Below are 20,807 nucleotides of genomic sequence, written 5' to 3'. Positions count from 1 at the left end.
GCTTATAAGTTTATAAAAAGCATGAATCGTAACACAATACAACATATTGGAGAGATATATGAGGAAATTCATCATAATTAATTCAAAGATAATTACTTTGTCAAAGAATGCCCTATGTGCTCGAGATTGGGGTGGTGCCGTTTGTCTGAAAAATATTTCATCATCATCATAGCAAAATCTTCCAATGGTTCTCATTTCAATAAACATTCCTTCGGGTGAAATGTGGAAAACATGGATGGTTTGCTGCTGCACTGACAATACTGCCAAAGTACTGCCATAGAGGTAAAGCCCTTGATTATGAGACAGGTAGATTTTGTCCATTTTGAATCGACGACGGTCTGTTACAACACCTGAAGAAAAAAAAATATCTATTTCAAAAATTCAAAACTTCTTGATTCCATTTCAACTATTAAATGGAAATCAGTAACTAAGACTATACTTTGAATAATTGAATTTTCAATTCTATTTTCTAATGGCTTCATAGATTTTCATTGTCCAGGTGGGGGGGGGGGGGGGTAAATAATTTTAAAATATAAACTTTCATCAAGATCACAGCAAAAGCCAATAAATCAGTAAGATTCCTACACTGTAACTTGCAACCCTGTCCTTGATTCGAAACACAGGCATACCTGTTACTCTTTCAGACACAGAGAATACTCATACACTGGGGCCAACATTGTAAAACACACATTAAGAAATTAGAAAAAAATCAGAGATAGGTTGCACGATTCAGAACAAATTTCACCAGAGGTCAGGGGCTTTTCCCCAGAGCTTTGTAACAACTTGGGTAGTATTCATTAAGTGATCAATTTTAAGATCACATATTATTATTTAAGATTTAAGGACAACTGAGTATCGTCTGAAGCTTGGAGTCCCCCCCCCCCCCCCCCCCCCCCCCCCCCAGGTTCAGTTCTTTTTGTTCTTTACAGTTGCCCCTCTTTCGAAAATATTTGAAGAAAATGACCTTTGTTTTCATGAATAAATAGATGACACTCAGTTGTATAATTCTATAAGAAATGCATCCTTCAATGATCCAAAAGCTCTTGTCAAAAAAGTGAAATATGTATATTTAAGATCAAAGAAGGGATGGATGCAAATAGACTTAAATTGAATGAAGATAAAACAGAAATTATGTTTCTAGAAAGTAAAAACAAAATTAACAGTATTGAAGATCATAAAATAGAGTGGTAATCTTTTAAGTCCTGATACAAAGTTAGAAATATAGGAACAATTCTTGACTGTACAATGACAATGGAGTTTCAGATTGGCACAAAATGCAAATGGCTGGTTATTGACCATAATAGACCATTAATTTCTAAGGCAGCAACAGAGAAACTAGTAATAGCCCTTATATTTTCTAAATAAGATTATCGTAATTCCTCCCTTTTGGGTCATTCTGATTTGAAAATTAAACGACTGCAGATGATGCAAAATCATGCAACTAGACTGATTTTTAAATAATGAAAAAGATAAAGTGCCCTCCTCCTTTGAAAAAAACTGCAATGCTAACTGTAGTTAATGGAATCAAATTACTTATCGGAGTTACTCCATGGTTATATACAGCCAAGAATGTTAAGATACTCATCTGATTCTTCTCGGCTACCTGTACCAAAAACAAATACAAAACTTGGTGAGAGAGCGTTCTCACGTCCAAAAGCTTTACAAGCTCTCCCACAAGAGCTGAGGTAGTCAGGCAATTTAGCAGTTTTTAAGTCTAAATTAAAGACTGTATTTTAGAAACCAATTTTAATAGCGTTAAAGTTTGTGTTATAAATGGCTTTTTGAGTGAGTTTGTGTGTGTGTGTCCGTGCGTGAGTGTTTTTGTAAAACGCTTAGAGACTATGTATGGATTAAGTGCTATATAAGTGCTTGTTATTATCATCATTGTCATTGTTGTTATTATTATTATTATTATTATTATTATTATTATTATTATTATTATTATTATTATTATTATTATTATTATTATTATTATTATTATTATTATTATTATTATTATCATTATTATTATTATTAATATTATTATTATATTTATTATTTAAATATTGCAAGGAGACACATTCATAAATTCATACTTCCACAAAGAACAACTACCTTCAACTTCATTTTATATCAGAAGACCATCAGGAACTGGAGCAAAAATAGTAGACAAAAATAATAATGCTGAAAACTTATATAGCGCTATAACTCCGAGATACCAGACTCTAAGTGTTTAAATTACAAATTTACTTTGGCTGAAACATAATCATTCACACACACAAGCACACACACACACACACACAACACAAACTAAACCTATCTTGCTTCTCATACCATCTACTAAAATCGAAACAGATATGTTTTAAGCGCAAGTTTAAAAATAGGCGAAGATTCTTTTTCACGAATGCTCTGCGGTAAGGCATTCCAAACAGAGGATCCGAAATGAGAAAAGGATCTCATTCCAGCATTTTTCCGAATTCGAGGGACAACTATTTTTGTGGAATCACTGGCCAAACGTAAGGGGCGGGGTTTTGAATATCTTTCAATAAGTTCTGAAAGGTAGGAAGGGGCAGTACCTTCAAGACAACGATACACTAAAACACTAGCTTTGAATTTAATCCTTTTCTCAACAGGCAGCCAATGCAGGTCATGAAGCAGAGGTCCGGCAGAGTCGCACCTACGCTTCATGAATACTAGTCTGGCAGCGTTGTTTTGGACAATCTGAAGACGTCTCAGATTATATTGCGAAACGCCAAACAACAGAGCATTACAATAATCCAATTTCGATAGTACGAGGGACACAACCAGGTGCTTGGTCACATCCTCAGATATGAACCGTCTAATGGAAGCAATCTTTTTTAGTTGGAAAAAGAGAGATCTAACCAAATTATTAACCTGATGCTCCATCGACAGTCCAAAGTCTAAGAATGTGCCAAGGTTTTTCACTTTGTCAACAATTTGAATGGAGGCATCCCCCAACTTCAAATCTGTTTCACTTTTCCACTTCCTGTTCCCCACATACAGCACCTCCGTCTTATCATCATTCAGTTTCAATCTGTTCTCATTCATCCATTTCTTAACACTTTGGATACAATTTTTACTATCGGCTGATATTTCTTGTAAATTTCTCGTATTGGAGACGCAGTACAATTGCGTAGCATCAGCGTATTGATGGTAAAACTTCTGATGACTTTAGACAGAGGACCAACGTACAGAACAAAAAGAACGTGTCCAAGTACTGAACCCTGGGGAACCCCACAATCAAGAAAGATTTCCTCCTATCTATATTCATCCACCGTAATAATCTGTTTACGATTGAACAAATATGACCTAAACCAATCAAGTGCTGCACCAGACATGCCATAAGTAATTTCAAGACGTTTGAGAAGAAGATTGTGATCAATAGTATCAAAAGCAGACGATAGGTCAAGCAAATTCAGCAAAGAACATGAACCATTGTCTATAACAGAGAGGAGATCATTAACAACGCGAACAAGTGCGGTTTCCGTGGAATGAAGTTGCCTATAAGCAGACTGAAATTTTTCTTCAAGACAATTATTTTTAAGATGAGACAGTAATTGTTTCAAAACAAGCTTTTCGAAGATCTTAGAGAGAAAAGAAAGATTAGAGACAGGGCGATAGTTTTTTAAGTTCTTTTTATCTAGATCAGGTTTTTTCAAAAGGGGTTTGACAACACAAGTTACAACACTTAAAATAACATGTGCTTGTTATAGCTATTCTACAGTTGTAGTGATGGACTAATAATGTTTATCCAGATCCAGATTTACTGCGATGTTGGGAATATATATCATCAAGTTTGACTAATAATTAATTAACAAAAGTATAGGATTTTAAGTGTTGTTGCTTTATCAGACATTCAATCAAAATTCAGACTGTGTGATTTTTTATTCGTTATTTACCATTTCTGCCATACAATGACAAAACTTTTTCATATTGGCCAGAAATACTTCATAAAACGATAAATTAATATGACCCTAACTAGTCAAAAAAAATCTTGCAGATGGGATCACAAAAGGTGGGGACAAAATGAAAAAAGATATACGTCAGTATACAGCAAAATGCTTGGAGTGGATTGAGAGCTTCTTCTACTTTGAATTAAAGTTTAGTTAAGCAAACTGTTATAATAAAAAATCACATTAATGTGGTCACTCAGAACAAAATATAATCAATTCACCTGTTTTTAATTCAATGATGCTCAATGTGTAGTCTTCAGGCACCAATCTGTAATTTGGGGTGATGCATTCATTGTTCCTATAGACATCCTGTATGCGATGGGTCTGCTCATCCGACAGCTCATGTGATGAGCCAACGATAACAAATCTACTGTCATCTGTAAACAAGCTACATTCCCTATTCAACTCCTCTTCTCCGCTTGTGACAGAAACAACATGCCTCCTTTTTAAAAAGCAGTGGAATACTTTACTCCTGACATGAATTGATGTCTGCTCACTGGTCTCTGGACCTGGTATTAAATCTCCACCAACGTGGCTTATGAGGTCTCCTCCAGCTGTGGATCCTTTGAAGTCATATATTTCTAAAGAGGTTTGGTCATATGAGATGGCAGTAAAGAACCTTTGAGAAAAAGTAAAAACAATATAAAAAATTATTTTAAAAAATAATCTCTCTCTCTCTCTCTCTCTCTCTCTCTCTCTCTCTCTCTCTCTCTCTCTCTCTCTCTCTCTCTCTCTCTCTCTCTCTCTCTCTCTCTCTCTCTCTCTCTTTCTCTCTCTTTCTTTCACGCTAGTGATATACACAACATAAACATATTCATTTCATTTTCAATTTGTTACAATTGTGGCAATTCGGCACCAAATATCATCATCATTATCAATTGGTCAACTAATCTAACATTAAATAAATTAATCAGTCAATCAGTCAACACATCAGTCCTTGGTTTTGCTGTACAATATGAAATATTCAACATTTTTATTGCTAGCTGATGGAACGAATGTTGATTTATACTTAGTTCTACATTTAATCCGACAAAACCTTCTCCCAGATGGAAAAAGATTAAATTCATGGTATAAAATATGTTTTTTACTGTTGTTATTGAGAATGCTTTCCTTAGGATGTATAATCTTTGGGCAACTTTCTTAGATATTATATTAATATGCTGAGAGAAATTGAGGGAACTATAAATGGTTATTCCTAAATATTTAAAATATTCAACTATCTCAGCATCATCTTTACCGATCGTCACACACTTTAAGTCGTTTTTATTTTTTACACCAAACACCTGTTCTTTCCTTTTTTCAACATTTAATTCAAGCTGATTTTTTTTACACCAATCGGTGAATATATTAATTTGTTTTAAAAAATCATTTTCGGTAACTTTATCTTTTAATAAACCAAGAAAAGCAGTATCATCTGCATATTTCACTGTCAAACAATTTTCAAAGGATGGTCTGCAGTCGTTGGTGTATAAGATGTACAAGATCGGGGAACTCACGCAGCCTTGGAAACATCCGTTCGACAACGTTCTTTTGTTGGAGGTATTTACACCCAATTTTACACATTGTGGTCTATGGGTCAGAAACTCTTTGTACCATTTAATAAGGTAGTTTGGAATATCCATGTTGCACAACTTTTGAAGCAAAATATCTGTGTTCATGGCATTAAAAGCTGATGAAAAGTCGACATACAAGATTCTGGCATAATTCGAGGGTGTTTGGTCAAGGTGTTTTGGGATCAAATTTGTGGTGGTTAAAAGTGCGTCTTCTACACTGAGATGTTGCTGGTATGCAAATTGATATGGATCTAGCAATTTCAGGTCATAATATTTTTGTACGAGCTGACACTTAAAATTTTTTTTCTAAACATTTCATGACAAGCGATGTAAGCACCACTGGACGGAAGTCATTCAATACGGTTGGGCAACGCTTTTTTGGAACTGGAATGACAATCGATGTTTTCCAAAGTACTGGCACTGATTGTTCATCGATTGACCTTTGAAATAGTTTAGTATAAGGTAAAGCCAGCTGTTGGTGTCAGTTTTTCAAAATAGTTCCGGTAATATTGTCTAGTCCTGGTACTTACAGTTTCTTCTTCAACATCTGGAGGTGGCTCATTGTTATTTGACAAACCGTTATGCACAGATGGGAGCCTGTCAAAATGACAGTAAAAATCATTTAATTTGTTGACATCAGTTATCGTTTTTCCTTTTGGGAATGTTTGTTTCTTTTGGTCCTCCTCCCATTTGCTTTATCATCTCCCATGCTTTCCTTGCACAGCACGATCTCAGTTGTCACTCCATTTTGTTTTTGTATTCAACCTTTTCTTCTTTTATTGTTTTTCTGATCTCCTTTCCCTTTTCAAATTCTAGTTTAATGTCACCAATCATATAGGCAATTTTCTTTTCATTTAGTATATATTTCAGTCGCTTTGTAACCCATGGCTTATTGTTAGTAAATATCCTAATTTCTTTTTTTTCCATGCACAAATCCACACAAAATGTATTATAACATGTCACAGCTTCAGTCCATTCATCAATACTATCTCCTTCTACCATTAACGTCTCCCACTGAGTACAGTCAAAACAGCCGTTCAGTCGTTGGATTGCCTCTTGAGTTCAGATATGGCGATATACTACAGTTGGTTTCTCACTTTTTAATTTAGACATATACGTCTGTACTCTCTGAATTGTGTTATGATCAGATGTGGCTATCGGTTGTTTTCGTAGCACTTTGTAGGCGTTCTTTAAATTGCTATAGCACAGGTCAAGTGTGTTGTTTCCTCGTGTTTTGCAGGTGACGTACTGTTCTAGTCCAGCTATGGGCAGCTGATAGTGATTATAATCACCAACAATAATAAGTGGACTGTCTGGGTGGCGTAAAGTAGTAGTAATGACGAAACATGCTCATTTGGTAATTGGTATGCTTTATATTTTTGCGCTAGGTGGAATATAAACATTAACAATGGTCACAACCCGAATCTCCCGAGGCGTGTGGACGTGGAGACAGAGAAAGTAGTTCAATATCAGGAGTGTCGATTTGATCTTTTATATTTACAATTTTACACCATTTATCATTCATTTATATGCATAAAACTCCCCCTTTGTTTTTCCCTAATGACGTGTCTCTATCCTTTATGTGCAAAGTAAAATTTGCCAAATCAATACTACTATCGGTGTCCATAGACGAAAGCCATGTTTCCGTAAGACAAATAATGCATGCATTTTTATAATATTAATCATAACTTGGAGAGATCTAACATTGGAAAGTATTTTTGAACAGAACAACAACCTAGAGACAAAATGCAAATGCAGGACCCAGGCAACAAGCCCACTAAACGGCAATTGCCTGGCTAAAAACGTAATTTATCAAGCCACAGTTACACGCCTAGACACACCAAAACAAGAAACATACATTGGCCTCACTGAGTGTTCATTCAAAACCAGATACAACCTGCATAAATCTTCCTTCAAAAACATACACAAACGACATTCTACTATACTAAGCGACCACACATTTGGAACCTCAACAAAAAAAAACAACATACAACACAGCATTACATGGAAAATCATCTCCAGGGAACAGTTGTAGGTGTACTCCTCTTCTAAGATTTGCAACCTCTGCTTGGAAGAAAAATTCTACATCATCACAAAACCGAACATGGCAACACTCAATAGAAGAAACGAACTAACATCTTTATGCAGACACAGAAACAAACATATTTTATGTAATTACAAACCACCTTAACCGCGACGCCGAAATAGTACAATAAACACAACAATCTATTTTCACTTCCTGATGAGAGCGAATGCTCAAAACAATATTGTTAAAGTTGATCAGAATTATACTTGAAATTTTTTGTATATATATATATATATATATATATATATATATATATATATATATATATATATATATATATATATATATATATATATATATATATATGTGTGTGTGTGTGTGTGTGTGTGTGTATTTATGTTTTTGTATGTCTGTGTGTGTGTGTGTATGTTAAATGTGGCTGATGTTTAAAATAACTTCCTTGAAAAACCTTCACTTTTTAGTTAAGTTTGTGTGTCTTTCAAAGATAGAAATTTTATGATAAAAATCACAAAATAAAACATTAGAAGAGCAAATGATGTCACATATCAATTATGTGATTCTCTGTTATTCAAAAAAATTTAATTGTCATTGTCACTAAAATCAAATAATTAGCTTATACAAAGGCTCAATCAGAGAGTAATCAGGACAAATGAATGAGCAGCCTATAAAGTGTAACATAATTATTTATGGCTTATTCTGCACAAGAATCAACTTACTTTCCATCAGGGGAAAATTTTCGCAAGTAACAAGGAGGTTTTTCAACATTGAGGATACTCAAGTTTGGGACGATATGGGTATAAAACTTCCTGATACGATTAAAAACAGCTCCTGGAAAACCACCCGATGTTTCTCTGTCTAATAGTCTGTGGACAATATTTTGAGACTCAAGCTTCCGCCATTTGATAGAGTCCTCATCATCTTGTATAAACACTTGTGAAGATGTGGCATCCATTGAAATTCAACATTTCTCCATTTCCTGAAGAAGAAAAAATTTGAATAATAAAGTTTATATAATTTTTTAAATGATATTTGGAAGTCGATGACTTTCAATATGTACAACAGAATTCATGACTTTATTTTTTCTTTTGTGAGTACAAAAAACCCTCAAAATCAGACCCTTTTCAATCGGGAGCCATGATGATGATGATGCGGTGGTGGTTGCAGTTGTTGTAGTGATGGTGATGTAGTGGAGAAGGTTGTAGTAGTGGTGATAGTGGTTGAAGACGTTGTAGTTGTGGTGGTAGAGAAGATGATGTGATGGTGGTTGTTGCAGGAATGGTGATAGTCATGATGATGTAGAGGTTTCACTAATGGTGGAATTGATGATGATGATGATGTGTAGTTATGGTGGTGATGGTGATGATGATGATGTCGATGTCGGTGGTAGTGGTGATGTAGACCTGAACAAACTCCAGACCCATAATAGCCAAATGAGTGAATTCCTGACCGTTTTGCCGACCCAAGAAGAAAATGTTCAAATTCCCAACCTTTTCCCTGATTTCCCGACCTTGTGGGAACCTTGAGTAGAGGGGGTACTGATGTTGGTGTAGTTGTGATGGTGGTTGTGGCAGTGGTAATGATAATAATGTGTTGATAGTTGTAGTTGTGGTGGTGGTGTATATGATGATTGATGATGATGATGATGCTTCATTATTCCAGCGAGTCTTGAGAGTTGAAGAGAAGAGTTAACATAAGCAACGCTAGGCACTTTGATGGAACTTTCAAACTCAAAATATTTTAATTTGATCCAACCAGATGGATGGGACATGAAATAACATTTAATGTGATACCTTATTTGTTCCTCTACAACAGACAGTTCCAGAGTGATTGATATTATTCTGTTAATAATAATAATAATAATAATAATAATAATAATAATAATAATAATAATAATAATAATAATAATAATAATAATAATAATAATAATAATAATAATAATAATAATAATAATAATAATAATAAAAAATAATATTTCATTGCATCCCAAAAAGGAAACTTTTTGTACAGACGTGATATAATTTACACAATAAGATAAAAAATACAATGGAAATAGGATATATATATATATATATATATATATATATATATATATATATATATATATATATATATATATATATATATATTATATATATATATATATATATATATATATATATATATATATAAAAGGAGCAGCTCCATAACCAGAGCCACGCTTTATAATATGAATAATTTCAACACTGTAAAATAGTTAAAACTCACTATAGATTGAAAATTGAAAAGATTGCAAAACAAATAAATTAATAAATTAATATTTACATTTTTTAAAAGTAAAAATGCGAAATAATTATATAAAATGATTATTGCTTGTTGTTATAAAGCCTAATACTGGACAGCAGAAAAGAGTTTCGGTGTCTCTCTGTTTTCGTTGAAACAGAGAAAGGGCGACCACTCCTTCCTGACATAATAACTGATGGTCTTAATGGATGATTCTGGTCATTTAATATTTTAGTTATTTTACTAATACAAAATTTCTCGTATAAAAGATCTACATCGTCAACATCATTTATATGGCGTTTAATGGATTTTTTAATATTTGAATTTATTTTGTTCCTTACCACTGCTAAGCAATTGCCTCCCCAAGCTGTTATACAAAATGACAAGACACTTTCGATTACTGCTCTTTAAAATAATGTGCAAAGGGTTTTATCTATTCTAAACTGAGAAAGTTTTGATCAAAAATAAGTACGTCTGCACATCTTATGCCTAATTATTATCAAGTGTTCATCCCACTTGAGCCTGTCATCAATCGTTACACCAAGGTATTTGTAGCGAGGAACTCGCTGGACGAATTGGTCATTTAATTTCTATCGGTTCCTTCACTCTCCTAAAGTCAATCACTAGCTCCTTTGTCTTGCTTATGTTAAGCTCTAGGTGGTGGGCATCACACCAAGACACAAATCATCAATTTCTTTCCTATAAGCCACTTCGTTGCCATTTGTTATGAGGCCTTGAAGAGCGGTGTTATCTGCTAACTTTATAAAAGGTACACTCAGGTTTTGACTTCTACAGTCATTCGTGTATATTCTGAATAATACAAGGGACAATACACAATATTTGTAGCTAGGAAGATATGTTTTGTCCTAATTTTTTGTTGAACATATTGTGCTCTCTGTAAGAAATTCGAGCACCCAAGCAATTATATACTTGTTTACATTCAGACTAGTCAATTTTTGAACAACCAACTGAGGTTGCAATGTACAGAATTGAACGCTGAAGAAAAATTTGGAAAAAGCAATCTGCAATAGCTCTTAGGGTGATCTAGATGCCTGTAAATGTTGTTAAATGTTGTTTGTAAACAGCAGAATGGCATCCTCTACGCCACGTCCTGGTTTGTAAGCAAATTGATGACTATCACTCAATGCAGAGACGCCAACTATAAATTTGGCTCACAGAAGGTTCAGACATCACTCGTAGGAACTTCAATGCCGAAAGAGGAATTTCCAAATACAATCCCAAAGTTTCCTTATTTCAAATGAAGTAAAGCGCCAAAACCTAATTAATGGTAGAGATTGTAGTACTGGTGGTAGTGAGGATGATGTGGTGTTGGTGGTTGTAGTAATAGCTGTTGTGATGATGAAGTTGTGATAGTGGTTGTTGTTGTAGTGGTAGTGGTAGTGATGATGATATGGTGGTGGTGGTGGTTGTAGTAGTAGTGGTAATGATGATTTGGTGGTGGTGGTTGTAGTAGTAGTGGTAGTGATGATGTGGTGGTTGTAGTAGTAATGGTCGTGATGATGATGTGGTGCTGGTGGTTGTAGTAGTAGTGGTAGTGATGAAGATGATGTGCAGTGGTGGTTGTAGTAGTAGTTGTAGTGATGATGCTGTGGTGGTGGTGCTTGTAGTAGTAGTGGTAGTGATGATGATGTGGTGGTGGTGGTGGTGGTTGTAGTAGTGGTAATGATGATGTGGTGGTGGTGGTTGCAGTAGTAGTGGTAGTGATGATGATGTGGTTGTGGTTGTAGTAGTAGTGGTAATGATGATGTGGTAGTGGTGGTTGTAGTAGTAGTGGTAGTGATGATGATCTGGTGGTGGTGGTTGTAATAGTAGTGGTAATGATGATGTGGTGGTGGTGGTGGTGGTTGTAGTAGTAGTGGTAGTAGTAGTAGTGGTAGTTGCAGTGATGATGATGTGGTGGTGGTGGTTGCAGTAGTAGTGGTAGTGATGATGTGGTGGTGGTGGTGGTGGTGGTGGTTGTAGTAGTAGTGGTAATGTGGTGGTGATGGTTGCAGTAGTAGAGGTAGTGATGATGATGTGGTTGTGGTGGTTGTAGTAGCAGTCGTAGTGATGATGATGTGGTGGTGGTGGTGGTGGTTGTAGTAGTAGTGGTAATGATGTGATGTGGTAGTGGTGGTTGTAGTAGTAGTGGTAGTGATGATGATGTGGTGTTGGTGGTTGTAGTAGTAGTGGTAATGATGATGTGGTGGTGGTGGTTGTAGTAGTAGTGGTAGTGATGATTTGGTGGTTGTGGTTGTAGTAGTAGTAGTGGTAATGATGATGTGGTGGTGGTGGTTGTAGTAGTAGTGGTAATGATGATGTGGTGGTGGTGGTTGTAGTAGTAGTGGTAGTGATGATGTGGTGGTTGTGATGATGATGTGGTAGTGGTGGTTGTAGTAGTAGTGGTAGTTGCAGTGATGATGATGATGATGTGGTGGTGGTGGTTGTAGTAGTAGTGGTAATGATGTTGTGGTGGTGGTGGTTGCAGTAGTAGTGGTAGTGATGATGGTTGTAATACTAGTGGCAGTGATGATGATGTGGTGGTGGGGGTGGGGGGGTATCCTTGGAACAAATTGACCTCATCGGCATTTGACGGAAGTTGCCCGGAACCCGGAATTTTTTGCTTCAGACCGGAGTTTTTTCGGAATTTTGGCATCACTGCTCAATGGCATAAACGGGTTCCTAATTTTAACAAGAACAAGTTTTTCTAAAGATTTCATGACTATTGAAAATGACAGGTCACAAAAGAAGGAGGACATTTTTCAGCGTGTAGATCATGACCCATTCTTGCAAATAAAATCAATAAATTTGAATTTCATTAAAATTCACTAAGATGGCACCACTCAGAGGAATTTCAAAACTTGTAGAAGTAATTGTAACAAATATAACCTTATCTACTTAGAGAATGGTACCATGTGAGCATGCAATGTCAACAGCCACCACCCTCCCCAATTTTTCACTTTAATAGAATACTCATATGACTTGTCGGTATGACGTTGTGGTGGTTATGATACTAGTTATAGAGATGATGGTGTGGTGGTAGTTGTAGCAGTCGTGATAGGTGGGATGCTTTGGTGGTGGTTGTAGTAGTGTTGATTGTAGGGATGAGGATGTGGTGGTGGTTGTAGTAGTAGTGGTAGTATGATGATATGGTAATAGTTGTAGCAATAGTGGTAGAAGAAATGATGTGTTGGTCATTGTATTAGCAGTGGTGTGGTGAGGGTGATAATGAGGTGTAGTTGTAGCAGTGGTAGTGGTGGGGTGATATGAGTAGTGTTTAGGAGGTGGTAGTGAGTGGGGTTTAGTGGTGGTGATAGGATGGTGATATTGTGGTAGTTATTGTAGTAGTGATGGAAGGGATGATGAGGTTGTAGTACTCCACTGAGGACCATGCAATGTACATGGAGCAATGAATGCAGACGACCTTGTGATCTGGTGCTCTGAAGAATATACCATGACCACCACAACCTGCTACAGGATTCAAAAGGGCCCTGACAAATTTAGAAAGCTGGACAAAACATTGGCTCATCAAAATAAACGAACTAAAACCACATACGCCATCTTTAACCTTTTTACCATTGGTCAAAGGATAACATTAAAAATCAATGGCCGTTCACTTCCCGAAAAAAATAGCCCCACATAGCTTGGAGTCATCTTTGACAGAACATTGACCTGGAAATCACAGACAAGTAAAGTTGAAGCCCAAGCCAAATCACGACTCAACTTTATGAAGAAATTAGCTAGCTCCACATGGGGAGAAGATGCTTCAATACTTCAAAAGATGTACACTGGAAGGATCAGGCCAGTTCTTGAATATGGAGTATCTACACAGATCAAACTTTAATAAGCTGGGCAGGATTCAAAATCAAGCGTGTAGAATTATCACTGGAGGCATGAAATCCACCAAGAACTTGAATCAATGCCCCACCTCAACTACATTGAGGATCGTCACAAAATCAAGGTATTGATACAATATAGAAGACTTTCTGACCAGCCAATGAATACTAGAATGACACAGCAAACTAAAGGAAGACAAAAGAGGAAGAGCTTCGCCCACCAAGCAAAAGCACTGGAGAAAGAACACAGAATTGACAAGCTGAAACCAAAAGAAATTATCAATTTCACCAGAATCCCAATCTGGAAAAGACATAATCTGCCATATATATGCCCCATTATTCACAAATCGAGAGGAAAGACACTCAGCGAGAAGACATTACACACTGCAATACCTGGACAAAAAAATTCCAGGAGATATCTGGACTAGACTAGGAAACAGATGCCCAGCTGAAAATGCTATACGTAATGGAGGGACAGGGATATACATAAACTATCCAAATGGCATATAGGACAAATTCTCTATAGCAACAGGACTACACTCTACCAACTACAGAGCTGAAGTAGAGATATTAAGAGAAGCTACAACTTATCTTACAAATAATCCAAACAGATGATAGCATTCCTGACTGAAGCACTCTTGGCCCTTCAGAAGCTACAGACCTCTGAGTTCAAGGATAGAGAAAGAAGATCTTGTCACATTCCTAGATCTACTAGGCAGGTCCCATCATGTCGTCCTTCAATGGATACTATCTCATTGTGGCACAAGAGTTAATGAAGTTGCAGATGTACTTGTTAAGGAAGGAACATGATTGCTGCAGGAGGATGATGGTTCATCGTATAAAGAATCAAAGATCCCTGTTCTTGACTTGTTGGAATGAGCACATCCAAACTACAACAGGAATGACCCATTATATCAGTTGGCCAGACAGGAGCAGGTTAGCAGGTCCTAATCTAGGATGCAAACTGGTCATAATAGATTAAACCGCTACCTCCAAACCAAATTCAAGGTGGGAACTACAAGTCAGTGCCCCTGTGAAATAGGAAGTATGACAAGTGAACACATCCTACAGAATTGCTCAACCCTCTCTGGCCTTAGGAGAAAATACTGGCCACCGACTGCCCCAACAAGTCTGAGGAGTAAGCTCAACAGGAGCATGGAGGACCTCCAGAGGACAGCAGCATATATGCTGGAGAGTAGACTTACCATATGAGTGAATGCAAAGAAAAAGAAGCCTCATAGGTCCACAAACGCCATAGTAACTAAAAGAGTAAAGTAAAGGGCCAAAAATAAAGTTTTAAAAAAAAACAAGTTTTACCTAACAGTGAGCCTATCAGTTACCAGTAGACTGTAGTTATCGTATCGGACATAAAACTCCAAGTTGGTGGGTACTGATCACTAAAATTCATAAAAAAAGGTGGAGCAGGCACTCATAACAATAATGATGAGAAATATAGAGTATGAAGATATGCCAAATTTAAAAAAAGAGAATAAAAATATAATTCTTTAAATTCAGAAAATTGATCTTAATTTCTAAAGGGAGTAAAATATCAGAAAGAGTATGAGAGTGCATGAGTTAAAAGTAAATGTTACGGAGAGCTTGTTTGTTTACTAGTGTTTTATATTTACCTAGATCTGTGTATAATAGTAGTTTAATTATATGTCGAAGAAAGACCATAAAGATCTAGAATTATTCCTATGTACTCAGAGTAAAATGCAGAATAAATTCTGACATTAAAGAAAATTTGAAATTGAATTGAAATTTGAAGTGGCAATTCTGACTCAAGTCTGATTAGTCTCCTGTGGCTATTCAGACTCAAACTCCAATGTGTTTGGGGGAAACTGATTAAGAAATAGAAAAAAAGTTCAGAAGTTAATTTAGTTTTGCCCATATCACACTGACTCAGCTCATACCCCTACTTTGGATTGTAGAAGGATTGTTGCCTGTTTCACACTATCAGAATAGCCCCTATGCAATTTTTAAATTATTTATTTTTGTCCTGATTTTATTTGGATATTGTTTTATGTTGTAAAAAAAGTTTTTCATTTATAACACAGTTCCTTTGAAGAGTTTTAACTCTTTTCTTTTTAATTTATATCTGGACTTCCAATTGACCTATGATCTTGTCTTTCTCGTTAAATAAAGCGGGTTTAGACTACCTGCTGATAGTTACAAAAATCGTAATTATAATTTTGATTTACATTAATTTTATGTAAGTATCAATAATTAATTTTTTTTATTTTTAAACAACACACAAAAAGCTAGACTCCCACAGGAGACTATTCAGACTGTCCAAATAATCTTTTGATTGCACATGCGCATTGGAAATTGAATCCAAATAGCCACGGGAGACTATTCAGACTCATGTCCGAATAACCGCAGCCATTGAAATTTGTGTCAGAGCCAAACTGGATGACTCAGTGGCTAGTGCGACTGCTCACTGATCTTTCTCTCACTTATTACTGTGAACTGTTGCATGGGCAAGAGTATGAGTATGATTAGGTACTCCAATTAGGTGCCAATTAGCCATTGGAAAATGAAGCACCTGCTTGGGTTAAAACTTGAATAACACAATTTCACATAATCACTGTTGCATTATTTTTCACATTAACTGAACGGTTCTGGTATAATTTCAAAGAACAGAGATCCAGCTTTATTTTAGTGTGATTGACATCAATCTAGGCACTTTCTTCTAATAATTATAATAAATGAAATTTGAAATTTTTTTCAAAATTAAGAGAGCAAAAAAAAAAAAAGACAGTGCATCTAGATACTTCATTTATCTATGTCTATGACAAATTTCATCAAGATTGAAGGGGGCGCAGTATTTTTTATTTTGGTCGCCAGTAACCCAACCTCTTTTCTCCACGCTTAACTTAAGTCCCGTTTCAATCAGTAGTCAGCTTATCGATCCAGTGGGGGAATTCCCAGTCAAAGATTTTGAGCTTTTTGCAATGGTAAATTTTGAGTAGTAAATTATCATAACTTTGGAACCATTTATCCTAGATCTAAAAGTAAGGTATTGTATGAAGTGGGTTATTTTTGACACTGTTCGGGGGTTGATGCCCCTCATGAATGATGCTCCTCATGAAAGGGTGGCCATCTTTTTTATTTACCCCCGGTCCGATCCGGGTTGCCATGTCAACTCTATCGGATTGACTTTTATTGACCCAAATTAAAAATGTAAATAATAATGATAATAATTATAATAAACATTTTTATAACAATTGAAAAATTGAATTATTACATATATAACGATGGAAATAGATACAATTATTTTCAAATAAGAAATAATGCGCACAATTATGTAGAGCAATTCATTTACTACAATGATAATAGATTTTTCGACAATGAATGACAATTTTATGACTGATCACAATTTGGACACTTAGTGTCAGACAGATTTTTAGGAAAAGACACCCATATATAATAATTGAATAATTAAAGTAGAATTAGAAGAGAATCCTCAGTGCACAACTCTATATATAGCTTTTTTATATCTAAAACTAATAGAATATACATGGCGTTAAAAGTTTAGTTACCTCACAAAACAGACGAATCCAGGTGTCAATAAAAAAAATAATTTAAAAAAACAATCATACAAGAAACTTGAATTAAATAAGTGTTAAAAAAGAAAATAATATTTATTTTTTTAATAAACAAACAGAAAATGCGAAAAAAAAAAATCGAAAGTCGTCCATAATGTACGGACTAAATTACTTCACACAACCAAACATATCTGACCAATCTCCAAAATATACAAAAGATGGCCGCCCTCTTGTCAGGGACATCGAGCCCCGTACAGTGCCTTTATTGGGGAGAGGGGGGGGGGGGTTACCTGTCTGTGTAAAAATTATTAATTTTTAATTTTAAACAAATATCGATCTAGATAGAGATTAGTACGAGTATGATGAGTCGTAGTCGTAGATGAATTTAATATGAACTAGAGTCTATGAAGAAACTATGAATGATGAATGTGAATGACGAGGAATGGGTCTGTCCATGAATAGCTGACTGTAGTAAGTTTAGATCGTAAGCATTTTTTTTCTTTCGCAAATCCATATTTTCAGTATTTGTATGCTGTTGTTCTATAGATAGAATTAAGTTGACGTCACTCGGGTCTTTGTTATTGTTTTTATTTCCCATTCGCGTCTTCTACTTCTAGAATGTGAATGTAGGCAGTTTAGTGAGCAGCAGCAGTGACAGTCAAATTTTGACCCAACTCGCCCATAGGAAAGTTGTGACTGGAAATTGCCGTTCGCGTTTTGGGGGGTTCAATTAAAGATGCATAACTTCGTTATAAAGAGGAAAATCGCAGATATTTTGGTATCATTATTTTCGTCTTTCAATTTCCTTTTAAATGGTGCCAATTAAGGAAAAATCCATTATTAATTCCAGAAGTTATATGAAGTTAAAATTTGGCAATTTTCAAATGCATTTATTTTTTTATTTACCGCGTGTGTTTTTAAAATTTAAACGCTTGTTTTTAGAATAACATCTAAACTTTATTCATGCCAAATTTCAGGGCTCTATATCGATGCGCAGACACCTTTTAACTCTGCGCCGAAATGCCTTGTTTACATTATCTTCTCATCATGGCTGCCGGGCGATATCGATATTCATATCGATATTTTAAATTTAGTTATGTATTATGTTAAATTTAGTCCATAATATTTTCAGTACTATTATTTACTATGTTTTTATTTTGAATACATACTTTCCAACTTTATTTATAGGCATTTTATAGTTTTTGTTTTAAAAGTTCGTATATTTCTTCTCTTTGTGAAATTCGATATTAATAATATCGATATTTTAAAAATACCAATTGCTTTAATTTTATTTTGTTTTACTTTGCCATCAAGTCATCAAGTTTCTTTCCCATATGTTTAGGTATGTTTATCATTTGTATCCATGTTTTAAAGGCCTTAGCCTTAATAATTATTATGGTAAGAAGTTCTATTAGTTTTGACACCCCCATACATTGAGAGAGGGGGGGGGGGATAAAATTATATTAATTGTCAGTTCAAATGATGTAATAGCAATAAACCCAAAGTGGTTTAGCAGAATTTTTTAAAGTATTAAAAGCCAGAACTTTCCTTCTAATTATAATAGGGAATCTGTTTCAATTTATTTGAACTTTTTCAATCTACCATTTTATTTATATGCAATTAAATTGCCATTACACAACATGTTTATATCTTTTCATTTAAATACTCTCAAACCCTTTTTTATTCTCTATGTATTAATTAAAAGAGGGTAATTATTTGCAATTGTTTCAGTGAGATATTGAGGATAAATCCAAAAGTGATAGAGCAAATTCTTTCTTACGTCTAGCCGAGTTTTTGATTATGTAACATTTGCGTCATATTATGTAATAATGTGTTAATTTGAAATGTTTATCTTCCTCTTTATTAATGTAAATGCATTGTCCTCGATAAGACGAACATTTTGGTATACAATATATGATAAGAACTCCATATTGACTGTTTTAACCATTTTTTATTAACATCACGCGTTTTCGGTCACAACTTTGCAATGGTAATTTTTGGGGTAAAAATTGGTCTGAAATTTCAGACTTTGAACTGCCGTAACTACATTTCTAATCAAGATAGAAACAAAATTCAAACTGTTTTGTAATCTGTGTTGCCAGCTCTTTCGTATTCATATGACATTGGTTTCAAGTGTGTGAGGTACATTTAGAATTTCTATTAAACTCCCTAGTGAATGTGAATATGAGATTAAGTGATTAAGATGAGTAGTTCTAGACCTATCTTTATTATCTAGATAGCTCTAGGTCTAGAGTACTAGAAGTAATATTACGAAAATATTAGCCATATTAATATTATAAACGTTCAAGGTTACACAGCGTATTGTGTGTTGACCTGTTTCATCTCCGGATGGCAATGTTGTGAGCTTCTTAGCCAAGCGCATACTATATTATGTAATGTATATTATCAAAATAATTCCACACTCACACTTGTGATAGACGTGACTTGGCTGATGTTTGAATGTTTATTTGACTAAGTGCCGATTGACCTTTTGAACCTAGAAGGAAGAAGATAGAATCAGAGAAAAGGTTAATGCGAGTGGCTCTCTTTGTTGTCCCCACTTGTAAATAGATTTTGGATCGTATATTTTTTATGTTTATATATATATTATATATATATATATATATATATATATATATATATATATATATATATATATATATATATATATTATGTTTGTATATTTATTATTATTATTATTATTATTATTATTATTATATTATTATTATTATTATTATTATTATTATTATTATTATTATTATTATTATTATTATTATTATTATTATTATTAATTATAATAATAATAATTAATAATAATAAAATAATAATAATAATAATAATAATAATAATAATAAATAATAATAATAATAAATAATAATAATAATAAAATAATAATAATAATAATAATAATAATAATAAATAATAATAATAATAATAATAATAATAATAATAATAATAATAATAATAATAATAATAATAATAATAATAATAATAATAATAAATAATAATAATAATAATAATAATAATAATAATAATAAATAATAATAATAATAATAATAAAATAATATAATAATTAATATTTTTAACTCCAAAGCAATAAAAATACAATATAATATATCCTTGCCAAAGAAATACAATCATATTGACTCCATGATAAAATCAATTAAATCAACCTCCATAAACAACAACAGAGCACACAGAATAAAATACCGATTTATATTAACCCCAAATAATCATGAAGACAAGAGACGGTGGTAATATGATAACTACACTCGATGAGATGATGAGATGGATGATGATATGATATGCTGATGATGATGTGTGTGTGGTGATTAGTGTGATGGTTTTTTGCTTTAAATATTGCTAACATCTAGAGCATACATAACATTAATATTTTTTTTGTGTGTGTGTTTTGTTCTTTTTTTGTTTTTGTTTTTTTTGTTTTTTTTTTCTTTTTTTTTTGGGGGGGGGGGGGGGTTGTGTCTTTTATGTGGGTTTTTGTGTGAGTGTGGGGGGGGGGGGGGGGTCCCCTGAATATATTTTTATTAAAGACACCTGTACCAGGCAAAGGTGTCCTTGATTTTTACTCTTTTATTCTTGGGGGGGGGGGG

The 20,807-nt window shown here is 34.3% G+C and overlaps 2 protein-coding genes across 6 annotated transcripts in view; one reads left to right on the top strand and one right to left on the bottom strand.

Annotated features, from left to right (window-relative positions):
* Positions 1-19,700, bottom strand: part of LOC144965546 (DET1 homolog) — a 40,030-nt gene extending 20,330 nt beyond the window's left edge. The window contains exons 1-4 of one of the 4 annotated variants that reach the window (XM_078900980.1): positions 19,624-19,700; positions 8,270-8,529; positions 4,175-4,572; positions 97-350 (exon numbers count right to left, since the gene is read on the bottom strand). In XM_078900980.1, coding sequence (XP_078757106.1) covers positions 97-350; positions 4,175-4,572; positions 8,270-8,505 — 888 coding nt within the window. In that variant the 5' untranslated portion in view covers positions 8,506-8,529; positions 19,624-19,700. Of the gene's footprint in view, positions 1-96; positions 351-4,174; positions 4,573-8,269; positions 8,530-15,567; positions 15,584-16,504; positions 16,769-19,530; positions 19,555-19,623 lie in introns of those variants that run through there. The other 3 variants (XM_078900982.1, XM_078900981.1, XM_078900983.1) reach the window with 3 other exon arrangements.
* LOC144965544 (histone-lysine N-methyltransferase NSD2-like) overlaps positions 17,511-20,807 on the top strand; it is a 67,846-nt gene continuing 64,549 nt past the window's right edge. Inside the window, exon 1 of one of the 2 annotated variants that reach the window (XM_078900973.1) lies at positions 17,511-17,667. The gene's annotated coding sequence lies outside the window, so the exon portion shown is untranslated. Of the gene's footprint in view, positions 17,681-20,807 lie in introns of both variants that reach the window. The other variant, XM_078900974.1, reaches the window with a different exon arrangement.

This window comes from Berghia stephanieae, chromosome 2, assembly GCF_034508935.2.
Source record: "Berghia stephanieae isolate SIO BIC M18660-M18661 chromosome 2, UCSD_Bste_1.3, whole genome shotgun sequence".
Taxonomy (NCBI): Eukaryota; Metazoa; Mollusca; class Gastropoda; order Nudibranchia; family Aeolidiidae; genus Berghia; species Berghia stephanieae.
Note: the sequence above shows the minus strand (reverse complement) of the source record. Positions and strands in the feature narration are given on the sequence as shown.